The sequence below is a fragment of the Danio aesculapii genome, chromosome 2 (assembly GCF_903798145.1).
Source record: "Danio aesculapii chromosome 2, fDanAes4.1, whole genome shotgun sequence".
In the NCBI taxonomy this organism is placed as follows: Eukaryota; Metazoa; Chordata; class Actinopteri; order Cypriniformes; family Danionidae; genus Danio; species Danio aesculapii.
The window spans coordinates 11,128,984-11,143,855 of NC_079436.1; the positions used below are offsets into that span (position 1 = coordinate 11,128,984).

Genomic DNA, 14,872 nt, shown 5'->3' on the forward strand with positions numbered 1-14,872 from the left:
TCAGCTGTAAGTGAGAAAAGGAACGACATCATACCGCCCCCGTAGCGTTCGTTTTAAAAACGAAATACAGCCATACATTCCTCTGGGTGCATAATTCGCGATCTCCAGAAACGTATATAGGGCTACGTTTTCAAAATGAGCCTATGTTGCAACCAACATTAAAAACATCTTATATTTTAACATGATTAGACAGCTTTACTTTTATTGTTAAAATGCCCTAAAAATTAGATTGAATCATACTGAAATGTTAAGATTGACCATGAAAATGTAGCAATAGAATTAGATGTTTTTCCAGGCAAAAAATTTTTATGAAATGCACTGGGGAAAAAATGTGTGTGTGTGTGTGTGTGTCTGCTGCGCTACGTTTGTGTGTGTGTGTGTGTATGTGTCTGCGCTATGTGTTCGTGTCCTTGTTGTGTGTGTGCGTGAAATTTGTAATGACATTGTGTGTGACTCATTGTTGCAAATCCACAAAAAAATGCATCAAACAGTGATTGTTAAAGTTCTTACTGTAGTATTTCTCATACACGTTACGTGAGATCTGCTTCCTGAGGCAGCCGAGGGCAGCGATTGCTAACAGGCATGTGGGAACGGTGGGCGGGGAGGACTAGCCAGTACAGTACCAGTACAAAAAAAACAGCAAAACCTTTTTTCCAGCTATAATATAGACACTTCAAACAGCTATAATAAATAATCTGATGAGTTTTTTTAGCTATACACATTCTGGGGACACAAAAGACTTATATTAAATATGAAAAAAGGGGTAACCTATGTGTCCTTTAATGGTAACAGGTTACAGTTTTCTTCAAAATATCTACTTTATGTTAAAAAAGGGATGTGTTCAGGATTCTGGAAAGTTAGATTAGTCATTTTCAGTGTGTATCAGGCAAATATTTTATAACAGTGTTTGATTTGCAGAAGCTTGTGGCGTATGTGGAGGAGAGAATGGTGAAGAATCTGGAGCTGCGCTGTTCCAGCAGTATAAACGGCTGTGTCCTGTCCTCTCAGAGAGATATCATGGGTACACACACACACGCACACACACACACGCACGCACACACACACACACACACACACACACACACACACACACACACACACACACGCACACACACACACACACACACACTCTCTCACTCACACACACATGCACACTCACACACTGTTCAACGGCATTATCGTTTGTATAAAAAAGAAAATCAAACACGAAGAGTCTAAAAAACCCTTTTGTATTAGGAACTACTTTCTTCCGCCATTTATTCACATCTGCAGCTGATGTCAGAGCAGCAGAAACCGTTGCTAATATACCAACGTCACTTTAGAGCTAGTGTTTGAATGATTCTGTAGCGTAATGTCTAAAGTGATGACAAAACAGATGACTTTGCTCACATTTTAAGGTTATACGGCTGAATGGCATGCAATGCGATCTGTCTACAGAGATTTTCCAGTATTTCTCTGTTGCATTTGGGAGATCACAATAATCAACCCCGGAAAAGCCAAACACCAGCAGATTACTATGGTATAAATACAGCACTACAACATACAAAAGAGAGAGAGATCGACTTAGAAAGTCACTTGCCTGTTTAATAATGATTTGATCAGCTGTAGTTTGAAATCTACCCTGTGTTTTTCTCCCCTAAGGGCTTATTATGTGGTCTCTGTCATCATTTTGTGGCAGAGCATCAACCGTCTTTGCTCTGCTCAATGACAGGCTATATATATACAACAGTTCTGTCTGGTTTTTGAAGCTGGTTAGCTAAGAGCTGTTCAATATTCTGCAATAACAGCACTCGTACAGCCTCTTCACCCTTCTGTATTACTTCGCCCACATAGAGTGACAGCAGATCATTAAACTCACAACAGTTTGACAAATATTGCAACTGTTGGGCAGCATAATTTACTTTTGAGGCTTTTTTTTAGGTGAGAATGTAGTTGTTTAGATTGCAACTATGCAGTTTATTTATAAGGATAGTGCCTATTTTAAAATATTTATAATTTTGGAGATTCAGCGCGTCAGCATCCATCAGCCTGTCATACTGAGCAGAGCAAAGACGTTTAACGTTCCACCACAAGATGGCGACAGAGACTGCATAATAAGCCCTTGGAGTAAAAAAACTCCAAAAACTCAAACTACAGCTCAACAAATCATTATTAAACAGGTACGTGCCCTTCTAAATAGATCTCTCTCTCTTTTGTATGTTGTAGTGCTGTATTTTTACCATAGTAATCTGGTAGTGTTTACTTTGCTTTGGCTTTTTTGGGGTAATTATTGTGATCTCCCGATTGCAACAGAGAAATACTTGGAAATCTCTGTAGACTGATGGTATTTCCTGCCGTTCAGCCTTATGATCTTAAAATGTGAGCAAAATCATCTGTTTTGTTTTCATTTTAGACATTACGCTAGAGAATCATTCAAACACTAGCTCTAAAGTGTTGGTGAATTAGTAACAGTTTCTGCTGTTCTGACATCAGCTGCAGATGTGAATGAATGGCGGAAGAAAGTAGTTCTTCATATAAAAGGGTTTTTAGACTCTCCGTGTTTGATTTTTTTTTTTATATACACGATTATGCCGTCGAACTGTTGTATAAATGCAATATCACATTTATCAAGCAATATCGCAATATCAAGTAGCAGTGCAATATGGCTGTATATCATCACTGGTGGGACACTAAGGCACATACATACATATACATACATACATATACACATATATATATATATATATATATATATATATATATATATATATATATATATATATATATATATATATATATATATATATATATATACAAATATATATATATACAAATATTTAATGTGAAAAGACCCCAGTAAGAATGTTTTTTTTTAAGCTTTCTAAATTATAACATCTGTATCATAAACTACCTCGACAGGTCCTACCCATGATCATTATACATATCTGTGTCCTTGTAAACCATCAAAACCAGCACGCATGCACAGATTTCGCTTCAGACATAAAGGCTCCAGTAAAGAAGCTTTCCTTGGCAGAGCATTCTTCAGACTAAACTGCTGTCTGTTGCTCTCCTGCCCAGACACTCTGCGTCCTCTGCTGCCCCCTGCTGCCCGCGCTCAACTACACCTGCCCAGTCGGAGGTTCACCATGACCTATGACCTCAACCTCAACAGCCTCAGTGCAGATTTCACAGAGGACATTGACTTTCACTTCTCGCTGGGTCTTACATCCCTGGTGAACCGCTTCCTGGGGCCTGCGAATGCAAAACAAGCGCTGAGCCTATTGGAGCAGAATTTAAAAGTAAATGTAGCAGTGTTTTCTATTTTAGGCTGTGCAAATTTTATTGATGTTTTGGGTGAGACACTGCAGGTGAATAAGGAACACAACCGAATTGCAATCACAATAATTTTCCAGGTAACTGATTACATTAAAGGCACAATATGTATGATTTTTTTTTCATTTAAATATCCAAAAAACACTAGCAATGTTATATATTTTGCCTACTTGACTACTTGTAGTTAGTTTAACAAGCTGAACACATTCTGTACTGTACAGGAGACACTAAGGAGATAGATTGACAATCATCTACAGCCAATAAGAATACAATGAGCTGTAAAAAAACATGTCAAAATGCATTAAAAAAATCTGCGAAAGGTGAACCGAGTTATAGCAAGCAACCACTGTAGTTACAGGTAGTTAACATATATCTTCCATCGCCAACAGTGTGAGTTCCCACAAGGATGCAAAAAGGGTTGTAACTGTCCACAGCAAGACCATAGTCATACAAATTAGAATTGTAAACATAGGTTTCTATCAGGGTACGCACATCGGTGCTCAGCTACATCTCAGGACACTGTTCATATTTCTGCCGCACCACACAGCGCCATCTGAATAATTTCTTTTTAAATAACATGCGAATGTGAGCATATATAAAAAAACCGGTTACTTCCAACTGTCATGTGTGCTGCGAATGGGCTACAATCAAAAGTGTTTTTTCCACTGATTCCTTGGCTCAAGCTGATTCAAACTATTTAAACAATCTATCACATCATTTTCCGTCACGAAATTTTTTTCGCTACTTGAATTTTTTGTGTCCAATTTTCACCAAAATTTAATCACATGATCTACAGACCATGCTAACCAGAAGTTATTGAATTCAGATTGATTAGACCAACGTTTAACATTTTCATTTAACTTGCAAACAAATTTTATATAGAGCTTGCGAGAATTGAGTCGATGGGCCCTATCATACACCCGGCGCAATAAAGTGCAAGATGTGTTTGGCGCGATGTATTGCTATTTTCAGCGCAACCTTAATTTACCTGCTTTGCACCATGTTGTTTAAATAGCAAATCCATTTGCGCCACTTTGTGGACTCATGGGTGCGCCATTCTAGAATGGAGATGTGTTAAGGCGCATTTTTGGCGCATTTTTTATTTTGAAGAACTAAAATAGACTGCGCCATTAACCAGCTAAAAGCTGCTCTAAAGTCCAGCACAGAGCACGATAGATGTGCGCCTTAAACGCGTACACATTGCTTAATCCATACAGGATATACAGAAATACACAAATATCTTTACATATAAAAAAAATAAAGGATTAAAATGTTACATAAAGGATTATTTTCTACATAAATATAAAAACACTGCCTGGATGCCTTCATGTCGGGGGGCGTTTTTAGTTTATTTATAACAATTTGTATTTGTATAATGTTATTATTATTAGCAGTATTATTTATTATATGCATATTTATATTTGTTTTAATAAAAACAAGTTTAGATTTGTCCACTTGTCGGGTTTTGGAGACGTATGCATTACCATATGGGGCATAAGAACAGGACGTGTGTATGGATATAACTCAGATTTTTGATCACACTTTGTTATTATTGTTTATTTATTCATTTGCTAGAAATTAGAACTGAATTTAGAAATAGTTTTGAAACAAATCTTTGCGCTTAACCTGAATTAAATAAGTAGGCTAATGGATGTCTTCAGTGGAGTGCATATAACACCATTTCCTTATCCACAAAAGTAAAGGAGTAAAGAGTAAAGTAAAGAGAAAGAGAAAGTAAAGAGGCCGAATGGAGGAGGCCCATTCGTGGTCTGTTTAACTGTTTTCTCACTAGTGAAACATTCAGTTTTTCCACTTACAAAGTCCGCCATGTAAATAGCAAATGCGCCATGGCGTGAAGCAACTGACTCTTAAAGGGAATAGGAGATGAGACTCTGATTGGTTTAATGCACGTTATGCTCAAAACACACCCATAACTCATTAAGAGAATGAGCACAACCCTGTTAGACCATGCGCCAGGGCACAGAGGGTATTTTTCCTTCCTTAAAATATCCGCCCTGCGCTTTAGACTTTGCACCTAAATCGTTAAAATAGAGGCCAATATCGTCATAACGCAAAACCAAAAACCCTTTGTCCAAAACTCATAAAACTGGTCTCTTCACATCTGACAGAGCATGCTGAGTCTAATGATGCCCAATTTTCCCAGCTTGTTTGAGCATCGGCCATTTAGAATTTTGTCCAAAAAAATGCCATATTTTACAAACGTATTCATGTATCATTACATGTATCTTCCCTTAAGGATGGAGTCTGCTTTAGTTGTGTGGATCAGTGACCACAGGATAAAGAACATTACGCTGGATGACAACATTATCCACACCATGGTAGTAAGTGTTGATTACTTTAGCTCATTTATTTTTTGTAGTCCTGTAGTAGGAGGTAATGAAGACAACTCCCATGATTCCAGACTCAGTCAGGGCATCATCAAAATTCACGTTTGTTTGTTGTGAATAAACGCCCTCTGGCGGCAAAAATTACATACTGTGCCTTTAAGAATCTTTTTTGTATTACAAGTTTTGTTTTAATTATTTGCAAAAGGCATTATTTAACTAAATGTGCTCTAATTGACGTACTTATACAGCTCTAGCACAGAATTAACTTAAATTGAAAGAATTTAGATTCCAAATTCTTGTTGTGTGCTTTAAAAAAAAGAAATAACTAAAGTAACAGGGTTATCGAAGGGATTTGGGGTATTTGTTTCTATCATTCCGTAATTTATAAAATACTGTGAATGGCCCTATTTTCATATTTTTTTTGGTTTGTTTGTGTTTTTGAAAATAAAAAGTGTGTAATCAGTCACGTTACCTTCAAGTAAAAGCCTTCAGAATATGCATCAGAATAAAATTGAAGTTGGGCCAAATGCTGCTGAGGTGGATTAATTAGATTAATGACCAATCAGAGGAGAAAATTACTATTTAAAAGTGTATTTTGGATGTTTTCTTTACATTAGACTCTACAAAATATTGAGGTATATGAAAAAACTAGGGGTGTCACAGTGGCTCAGTGATAAACACTGTCACCTCACAGCAAGAAGTTCGCTGGTTCGAGCCCTAGCTGGGTCAGTTGGCATTTCTGTGTGGAGTTTGCATGTTTTCCCTGTGTTGGCGTGGGTTTCTTCCGGGTGCTCCGGTTTCCCCCACAGTCCAAAGACATGTGCAATAGGTGACATGAATAAACTAAATTGGCTGTAGTGTATGTGTGAATGAGAGTGTATGGGTGTTTCCCAATACTGGGTTGCACTGGAAGAGTATCCGCTGCATAAAACATATGCTGGAATAGTTGGCGGTTCATTCCGCTGTGGCGACCCCTGATAAATAAGGGATTAAGCTGACAGAAAATGAATGAAAAAGCTATTTTGTCTGCAGCATCTCATCTTGAAAGCATATCAAATATAGGCTTGAAGGGATGCGATTTGCTTTGTTTGTTCACAGCTCACTTCTTCCTCTGCTCACACGGGGTCCCGGGGCCATGAGGATCTGGCTCTCTCCATGGCATCAGGATTGCTTTCTCTCACTTCCAGAGCTTCATTGGGTATGGTAGTCACTGCTGGAGTGGTAAGCAACATTTTAAATCAAAGTTTTGTTTTTTTCTGGCACCGATTTCCTAAAGCAGTTGTGTTCTGTTCAAAACCCAATAGCACTTGTAGGTCAAAAAAACGAATGGCCTTTTACAAATTGCTGGTAAAATGCTCTGTTTTATACTACTGTATATTATCACAAAAAATATTGGGTTTCATCTTTTTTCTGTCAGTTAGGACATATTTTGTATTCCATTTTCTTAGTATGCCTCATTGATTCAGAGTTATGCTTCTGTGGAAAAAACAAAGAAAAGAGGATAATTTTTTCAATTTTAATCAAATATGTGACCACAAACCAGTCTTAGGTTTCATGGCAAACGCCAAAAATACATTAAATCGGACAATATAATTGATCATACTTTTACACCTTTAGAATATTAATATAAAGTTCCATAAATATTTTTTTTAAATTTAATCATATCAATAATTTAAATATATTTTAATATTATATCCTAGTTTAAATAAATCAAAACCACTTTTTTATTATTAATACTCATTGCATACTAAGCACTTCATTTAGACAGCTTTAATAGGATAGTTCATCCAAAAATGAACATGTACTCAACTATTTACTCCATCATGATTCCAAACCTTTATGTACTTCTTTCGTCTGTTAAACACAACCGAAGATATTTTGAAGAAAGCTGATAACCCTGTAACCATTGATTTCCTCAGTAGGAAAAACAAATGGTTGCAGGTTTCCAACATTTTTCAAAATGTCTTATTTTGTGTTTAACAGAAGGAAGAAACTCATAAAGATTTGATACAAGTACTGGATGAGGAAATGATGACAGAAGTTTCATTTTTGGGTGAACTGTCCCTTTAATGGTGATTTTTCTCAATATTTAGATTTTTTGGAAACCCCTCATTCAAAATGTTTAAATATCTCAGCTAAATATTGTTCTATTCTAATGTTCTATTCAATGCTAGACACTGATGGAAAGTTTATTTATACTGATTTCAGGCCATGTAACTAAATTAAAACAAAAAATTGTGATCCAGGGTCACATACACAACAGTGTGCTTTAATGTTTACCCTAAACATTTGTTTTGAAATGCAGAAAGCACCCTAATGTCATAAACAATGCAACTATTTTCCATTTTGTATGGATAAGGACACAAATAAAGCTTTTATTTCACTTAAAAACTGAGGTTTACAATCTCAGAAGACTCAGATCGGTCAGCTACAAAAATAAATTGAAAGAAAATTGAAAGAAAACAAAACATAAGGGGTTAAGTTCTTAAAGTGATAGCTCACCCTAAAATTCTGTCATCATTTACTCACCCTTTAGTTTTTTTCCAACACTTTTGAGTTTCTTTCTTCTGTTGTACACAAAAGAAGATATTTTTAAAAATGTTGGAAACAGGTAACCATTGACTTCAATAATATTTGTTTTTCCTACAATGGATGTCAATGGTTACAGGTTTTCAACTTTCTTCAAATTATCTTCTCTTGTGTTCAACAGAAGGAACTCATAAAGGTTTGGAACGAAATGAACGAGACTAAATTTTCATTTTTGGGTAAACTATCTCTTTAAATTTAGATTTCTCTGTAAATTGTTGAGTAAAAAGTGAATCAATTTTCATTTTTGGGTAAACTATCCCTTTAAATTTAAATTTCTCTGTAAATTGATGAGTAAAAAGTGAATCAATTTTCAATTTTGGGTGAACTATCCCTTTAAATGTAGGTATCTCTGTAAATTGATGAGTAAAAAGTGCAAACATTTTCATTTTGGCTGAACTATCCCTTTGCAAAAATACAATGGTGTAAAACATACTTGTGTGGTGGCTTTTTTGTGAAGGTGTGGCGTGCTGTGGGATGGAGGGTTATTGTACTCTCTGTGAGTCTCTACAGTTTCCTCTACTTGTATGAAAGACTGACGTGGACCAACAGCTCTAAAGAGAGGGCTCTGAAGCAGCAGTATGTGGACTACACCACTCAAAGACTGCAGGCCGTCTCACACATCATCAGTGGAGACTCTGGTCAGCAGGTGCAACAGTGAGTGCCAATAAAAATCTAACATTCGAAACAAAAAAATAAAAACAGTTGAAATTGTCCAACTTTATTTCCTATATTGCACAATGTTCAAAAACTGCACTTTTTTCTTTATTAAACAAAAAGAAGATATTTAAGATAATTTACTTAATATGCTTTTACAGAGGGAATGGAACGTTTTCAGACGTTTTCAACTTAAAATTTTCACTCTTTACTATTGCAGCCAAATCATTTAAGTACATTTTTGACAGAAAAACACAGGATTGTTGACATTTTGGCAGATTTATTAAAAAAACAAAAACTGAAATATCACATGGTCCTAATTATTCAGACCCTTTGCTGAGTATTTACTTGAAGCACCCTTTTGATGTATTACAGCCATGAGATTTTTTGGGAAAGATGCAACAAGTTTCAGACCTGGATTTGGGGATCCTCTGCCATTGATCCTTGCAGATCCTCTCCAGTTCTGTTAGGTTGGTCTCTCCAGAGATGCTCAATTGGGTTTAAGTCAGGGCTGTGGCTGGGCCATTCAAGAACAGTCACAAGGTTGTTGTCAAGCCATTCCTTCCTATTTTTAGCTGTGTGCTTAGGGTCATTGTCCTGTTGGAAGGTAAACCTTCTGCCCAATCTGAGGTCCTGAGCACTCTAGAGAAGGTTTTCGTCCAGGATATCCCTGTACTTAGCTGCATTCATCTTTACCTTGATTGCAACCAGTCATCCTGACCCTGCAGCTGAAAAACACTGCCACAGCATGATGCTGCCACCACCATGCTTCACTATTGGGACTGCATTGGACAGGTGATCAGCAGTGCCTGGTTTTCTCCTCACATACTGCTTAGAATTAGGGTCAAAAAGTTCTATCTTGGTCTCATCAGACCAGAGAATCTTATTTCTCACCATCTTGGAGGTAACCCAATATTTACAGAATCTTTAACTTTAATTTACAGTGTATGAGAAGAACTGTATGAGAACCACTGAGGCCCTGAACCCCAAAAACATGTTTCAACAAAATGTCGTGATCTATGGTATCAAAAGCGGTGCTTCAGTCTAAAAGTATCAAAAAAAAAAAAAAAAAAAAAAAAATGGGGGGAAAAAAAAGAGAAAAAAAAGAAGAAAAATCGTAGATGACCCAGAGTCCATGGACAGAAAAATATCATTTGTGACTTTAAGTAGTGCAGACTCAGTAGTATGTTGTGCTCTGAAACAAGATTGAAAGGAGTCTAAAATATTACAAATATCCCCAGATACAAAGTCAACTGTGACAGTGCAATCTTCTCTATAACCTATGAGACAAATGAGAGTTTAGATAAAAAGTTTGTCCAGCTATTTAAATTCAAATCTGTCCACACCAGCTTTACACACTGAAGGATGTGGATTTACAGAAAGGTAAATAATATGACACGTTACCAGCATTTATCAGAAAAAAAGAGGGCCAAGAACAGATCCTTATGGAACACCACAATGAATGGCTTCAGGTGCTGAAGTAAAAGAAACAATATTTACAGAAAAAGACCTACCCTTTAAATATGAAATGAACCACTGTAAAGCAAGGCACTGGGTGGGGTTGCACCAGCTGTTCCTAAGTTCTTTCTTAAACTGTAACGTAAAGTCCACACTGGAGGCTTAGTAACTACTAGCTAGTTTGTAACTAAATTTGTTCTTACTTCAGTTGCACCACATGTTCACATGTAAGACAAAACGTAGTTAATAGGTCGTAAGCTCTCCGTAAAGTCATGTGTTGTTGCATCGAATGACATATCCAGTAAGAAGCATTTAAATCGTTAAACTGCTTTAAAAGTCTGCAACTAATACATCTATATATAACTGTCCTATGAAAATTAAATGACAAATTACATTTTCATAGTATGTGAGCAGAGGGAGATCATTCTTCATTATCATTGCGAGCTCCTCAATGTAAACTAATCTCATTGTCATCTTGTTTCTATTATTAAACATGGCGGGATACTGCTGTAAATACTTAGTTGGAACGTAGGGTTACGTTTAAACTAAGTTCAGTCAAAAGCTGTCTAAAAGTATATATACAGTATATAAAAAAATGAGTCCATGGACAGTAAGATGTAATTTGCGACTTTTAGTAGTGCAGACTCAGTACTATGTTGTGCTCTGAAATCAGATTGAAATGGGTCTAAAATAATACAAATATCTCCAGATACAAAGTCAACTGTGGAAGTGCAATCTTCTCTATAACCTATGAGACAAATGAGAGTTTAGAGAAAAAGTCTATGGGCCCTATGACGTGTTTGGCACAATTTGTTGCTATTTTCAGACCAGCGCAACTCTAATTTTCACGTTTTATGCCACGTTGTTTAAATAGTAAACCGATTTGTTTGCCATTGACAAACTGAATGCAGGTCTAAAGTCCAGCGCAGAGCGCATTAGTTATGCACCTATGCGGTCCAAAAACTTAACATTGCTTAATACACACAGGATGTACAGCAATACACAAATATCTTTACATATGGGGGAGGGGGGTTGGTGGGGGGTTTAGTTTATTTATGACAATTTTTTATTAGTAGTAGTATTATTTATTATATGCATATTTATATTTGTTTTAGTAAAAACAAGTTTAGATTAATCCACGTTTCCGGTTTTGAAGACGTCTGCATCACCATATGGGGCATAAGAAAAGGACGCGTGTTTGGATTTTTGACCACACTTCATTATTATTGTTCATTTATTCATTTGCTGGAAATTAGAACTGACTTTAGAAATTGTTTTAAAACAAATCTTTGCGCTTAACAACCAAAATTAAATATGCAAGCTAATGGATGCCTTCAGTGGAGTGCATATAACACTATTTCCTTATCCACAAAAGTAAAGGAGTAAAGAAAAGAGAAATAGAAAGGAAAGAGGTCAAATGGAGGAGGCTTGTTCTTTATCCTTGCGCTGCAGATGCTCTGTTTAACCGTTTTCTTGCTAGTGAACTGTTCAGTTTTTCCACCTACAAAGTCCACCATGCAAATAGCAAATGCACCATGGCGCGACACAACTGACTCTTAAAGGGAATGTGAGATGAGACTCTGATTGGTTTAAGCACGTTATGCTCAAAACAAACCCCGAACTCTTTAAGAGAATAAGCACAACCCTGTTATGCTGTGTTCACACCAGACACGGAATGCGTGGATAAATCACACTATTCGCGTGTAAATAGCCGGCTGAACATTTGAGTTTGCTCGCTTCATTTGCGTGTCAAACTCCGCTTCATTGGCGCATCAAATTCACTTCAGAACAGACGCGGATTCGCGTGATGGGCAGGGCTTCTCTCTGCCCTGTGACGGTAGCTTCGTTGCTAAATGGCTAACATGTTTGTTTTTTTTGGAAAAAAATAACAGTGTTTATGTGCTTTATAAAGGCTGAAAAACAGTGTCAATACGTTTAGCGCCGTGTCCGAGTTTACTAGATCTGTTTGCATTGACTTAACATGTAAATCACTCATGCTTGACACGTCTCCCGCATCTGGTGTGAACACAGCATTAGACCATTGGCCGGGGTGCAGACCATATTTAGACGTTGCTTACGAATTTAGCGCTTTAGACTACATCATCAAAATAGAGCCCAGTGACTCATTGGTCCAGCTATTTAAATTCAAATCTGTCCACAGCTTTACACACTGAAGGACATGGACTTAGTCAAAGGTAAATAATACTTTACCTGCATTTATGAGCACTTAATCATTGAATATTTCAGCTAAGGCGATGACAGCAGAATAAAAACAACAGCATGCTCCACTGACCTGAATGCAAACACACTTTTTTGACGTCTGAAGCATTGGTTTGATCTGCAGGATGAGGGTGTGAGGGTGATGGATGTGCCTCTCTGTCTGCAGGGAGATGGTGGCCGTCTTTGCCCGCATGTGCCAACAGGTCGACAAGAGCGAGATGGAGCTTGAAACGGAGATCCGCAGACTGAGTGCCAGGATTCAGCGCCTGGAGAGTGTCCAGAGACGCTCCAAAACCCTCAGGTAGAACCGTCAGGATGTGCGTGAGAGAGAATGACAGCTTGCAATGGGGATAATTACCTTTAATAGAAAGCAAATCCTTGTCAATTGGTAATTCTGCAGGAGTAAGCGAAGGAAAGGTGAGGAAGTATTGTGTAAAAATGGTGCTTTTTTTAACCCTTGTGTGCTGCTGGGGATGTTTTCATCCACTCTGAGATGATTTTCAGTCTTAATTTGACCAAACTTTTACTTTGTTTCAGCAAATGGAATGGTTTTTGCTGACAAATTTGATTTTGACACATGTTTTAGGGAAATGCCTGAAAATTATTCCAAAACTAAACAATACACACGGGGCAATTTGACTACTCTTTCGTTATGTTGGGGGCTGTTTTTGCCCTATTTACTTCCATTACTATGACATTTTTGGATTACAAAACCATGACAGCATCTAATCATGCGTTCTTGATTATTGGCGGTTTCCCCTGTTGGGAAGTGGTAAAATTTGTAATTTTTACTGTTGATCAGTTGCGATGCAAAAAAAGCTTAGTTTCTGGCTTTTATATGGAGTTACATGGAGTTTAGTGTGTAAATAATCCCCTCTCAGAACACAGTAAACATAGTAAGTGTATTTATGCATGCACACACACTAATTCACTGTTTTACTCCATAGAACTCCATTTAAATATATAAAAAAAATGTTTTGCACAGGCCTGTCTAAAGGGTCAATGCTGCCAACTGATGATCAACAGTAAAAAAAAAAAAAAAATACACATTTTACCTCTTGCTGAGTTGAACAATATCCAATTTTCCCATGTCTGTATTTTGCGGTGTCAGACATTTTGAATTTGGTTAAAAAAACCTAGATTTTTTGGGGGGGGAAGCGAGTTGTGTAATATCATGCTGAAACTTTGACCCAACTGTGTAATTTTTGGCCCAACTTCTTATCTACAGTTTTGAATTCGTTTGAAAACCTTTTTTCTTTTTCAAACTGCTTGTCCATTGGTCTGATTTTCATCAAATGTGATCATCTGCAGACCATAAAATTGTCACTGCCAAAAAATTGTAGACTTTTGTTTAAGCAGGTGAAGTACTTTGTTTACTATATCTACAAATTTGCTTTCATTATGCCAGACTGCATCAAAGGCGGTATCTCTGCAAACTTTGATATATTTGTACATATTATATTTAGTATATTGCCTTATGAGGTAATTTTAGGTGATATACATTCATAAAATAATGTAAAATAAAAAAAATATATATATATAGTGTGCATTTCTAGCAAAACAAATCTGGCTCAGCCCATAGTATGAGTTTGCAGTTTGAGTGCTCAGAACATTCATACGGAAGAAAATGGGAAGACCATATTTTTTTAAATAATTTTATCCAATAATAAAACTACTGGTGCACATGTGTCCCCATCCAATACTGGTCTTATCTCTTTTTAGACACAAAGCCACTGATCTGGAGTCTCAATTGGAGCGTTTTTCAGCACAGTACCTGCAGATTGACCATTAGAGAAGAAAGAAGCCCTGCAGAAACTGGAGCGAGACTGTCCTTTAGTGTTCAAAGCTGGAACAACACCACATGAAAACAAAAAAATACATCGAATTCAAACGATTTCACTTCACAGCCTCATGAATCTGTATTTTTCACTGATTGAAAAACAAAGACAAATTGTAATAACTGTCTTCTTTTAAAATGCAGACAAGCTCCTTGATGAAAAACCTTTATTTATTATGAGAACAAACAGTAACAGATGTCACTGCGACTGTAGAAATACATGGTGTTAAAATAACAAAGATAGTTTTTTTTCTCTTAAATGTAATGACAAATATGTGTTTTCAATAAAGCGGTGATCTAAAAGGAATGTATGGAATATATATATATATATATAGTTGCAATTCCGAGTTATAAAGTTGCAATTCTGAATTATAAAGTCAGAATTCTGAGTTATGAAGTTGCAATTCAGAGTTATAAAATTGCAATTCCAGTTATAAAGTCAGAATTCTGAGTT

General features: G+C 36.7%; 1 protein-coding gene across 1 annotated transcript in view; it reads left to right on the forward strand.

The window, feature by feature from the left end:
• mfn1a (mitofusin 1a) overlaps nt 1-14,638 on the forward strand; it is a 38,173-nt gene extending 23,535 nt beyond the window's left edge. Inside the window, exons 12-17 of the mRNA XM_056464823.1 lie at nt 919-1,021; nt 3,058-3,278; nt 6,759-6,881; nt 8,707-8,903; nt 12,748-12,882; nt 14,304-14,638. Coding sequence (XP_056320798.1) covers nt 919-1,021; nt 3,058-3,278; nt 6,759-6,881; nt 8,707-8,903; nt 12,748-12,882; nt 14,304-14,373 — 849 coding nt within the window. The 3' untranslated portion in view covers nt 14,374-14,638. The remainder of the gene's footprint in view (nt 1-918; nt 1,022-3,057; nt 3,279-6,758; nt 6,882-8,706; nt 8,904-12,747; nt 12,883-14,303) is intronic.
• Nucleotides 14,639-14,872: the final 234 nt, after the last annotated feature.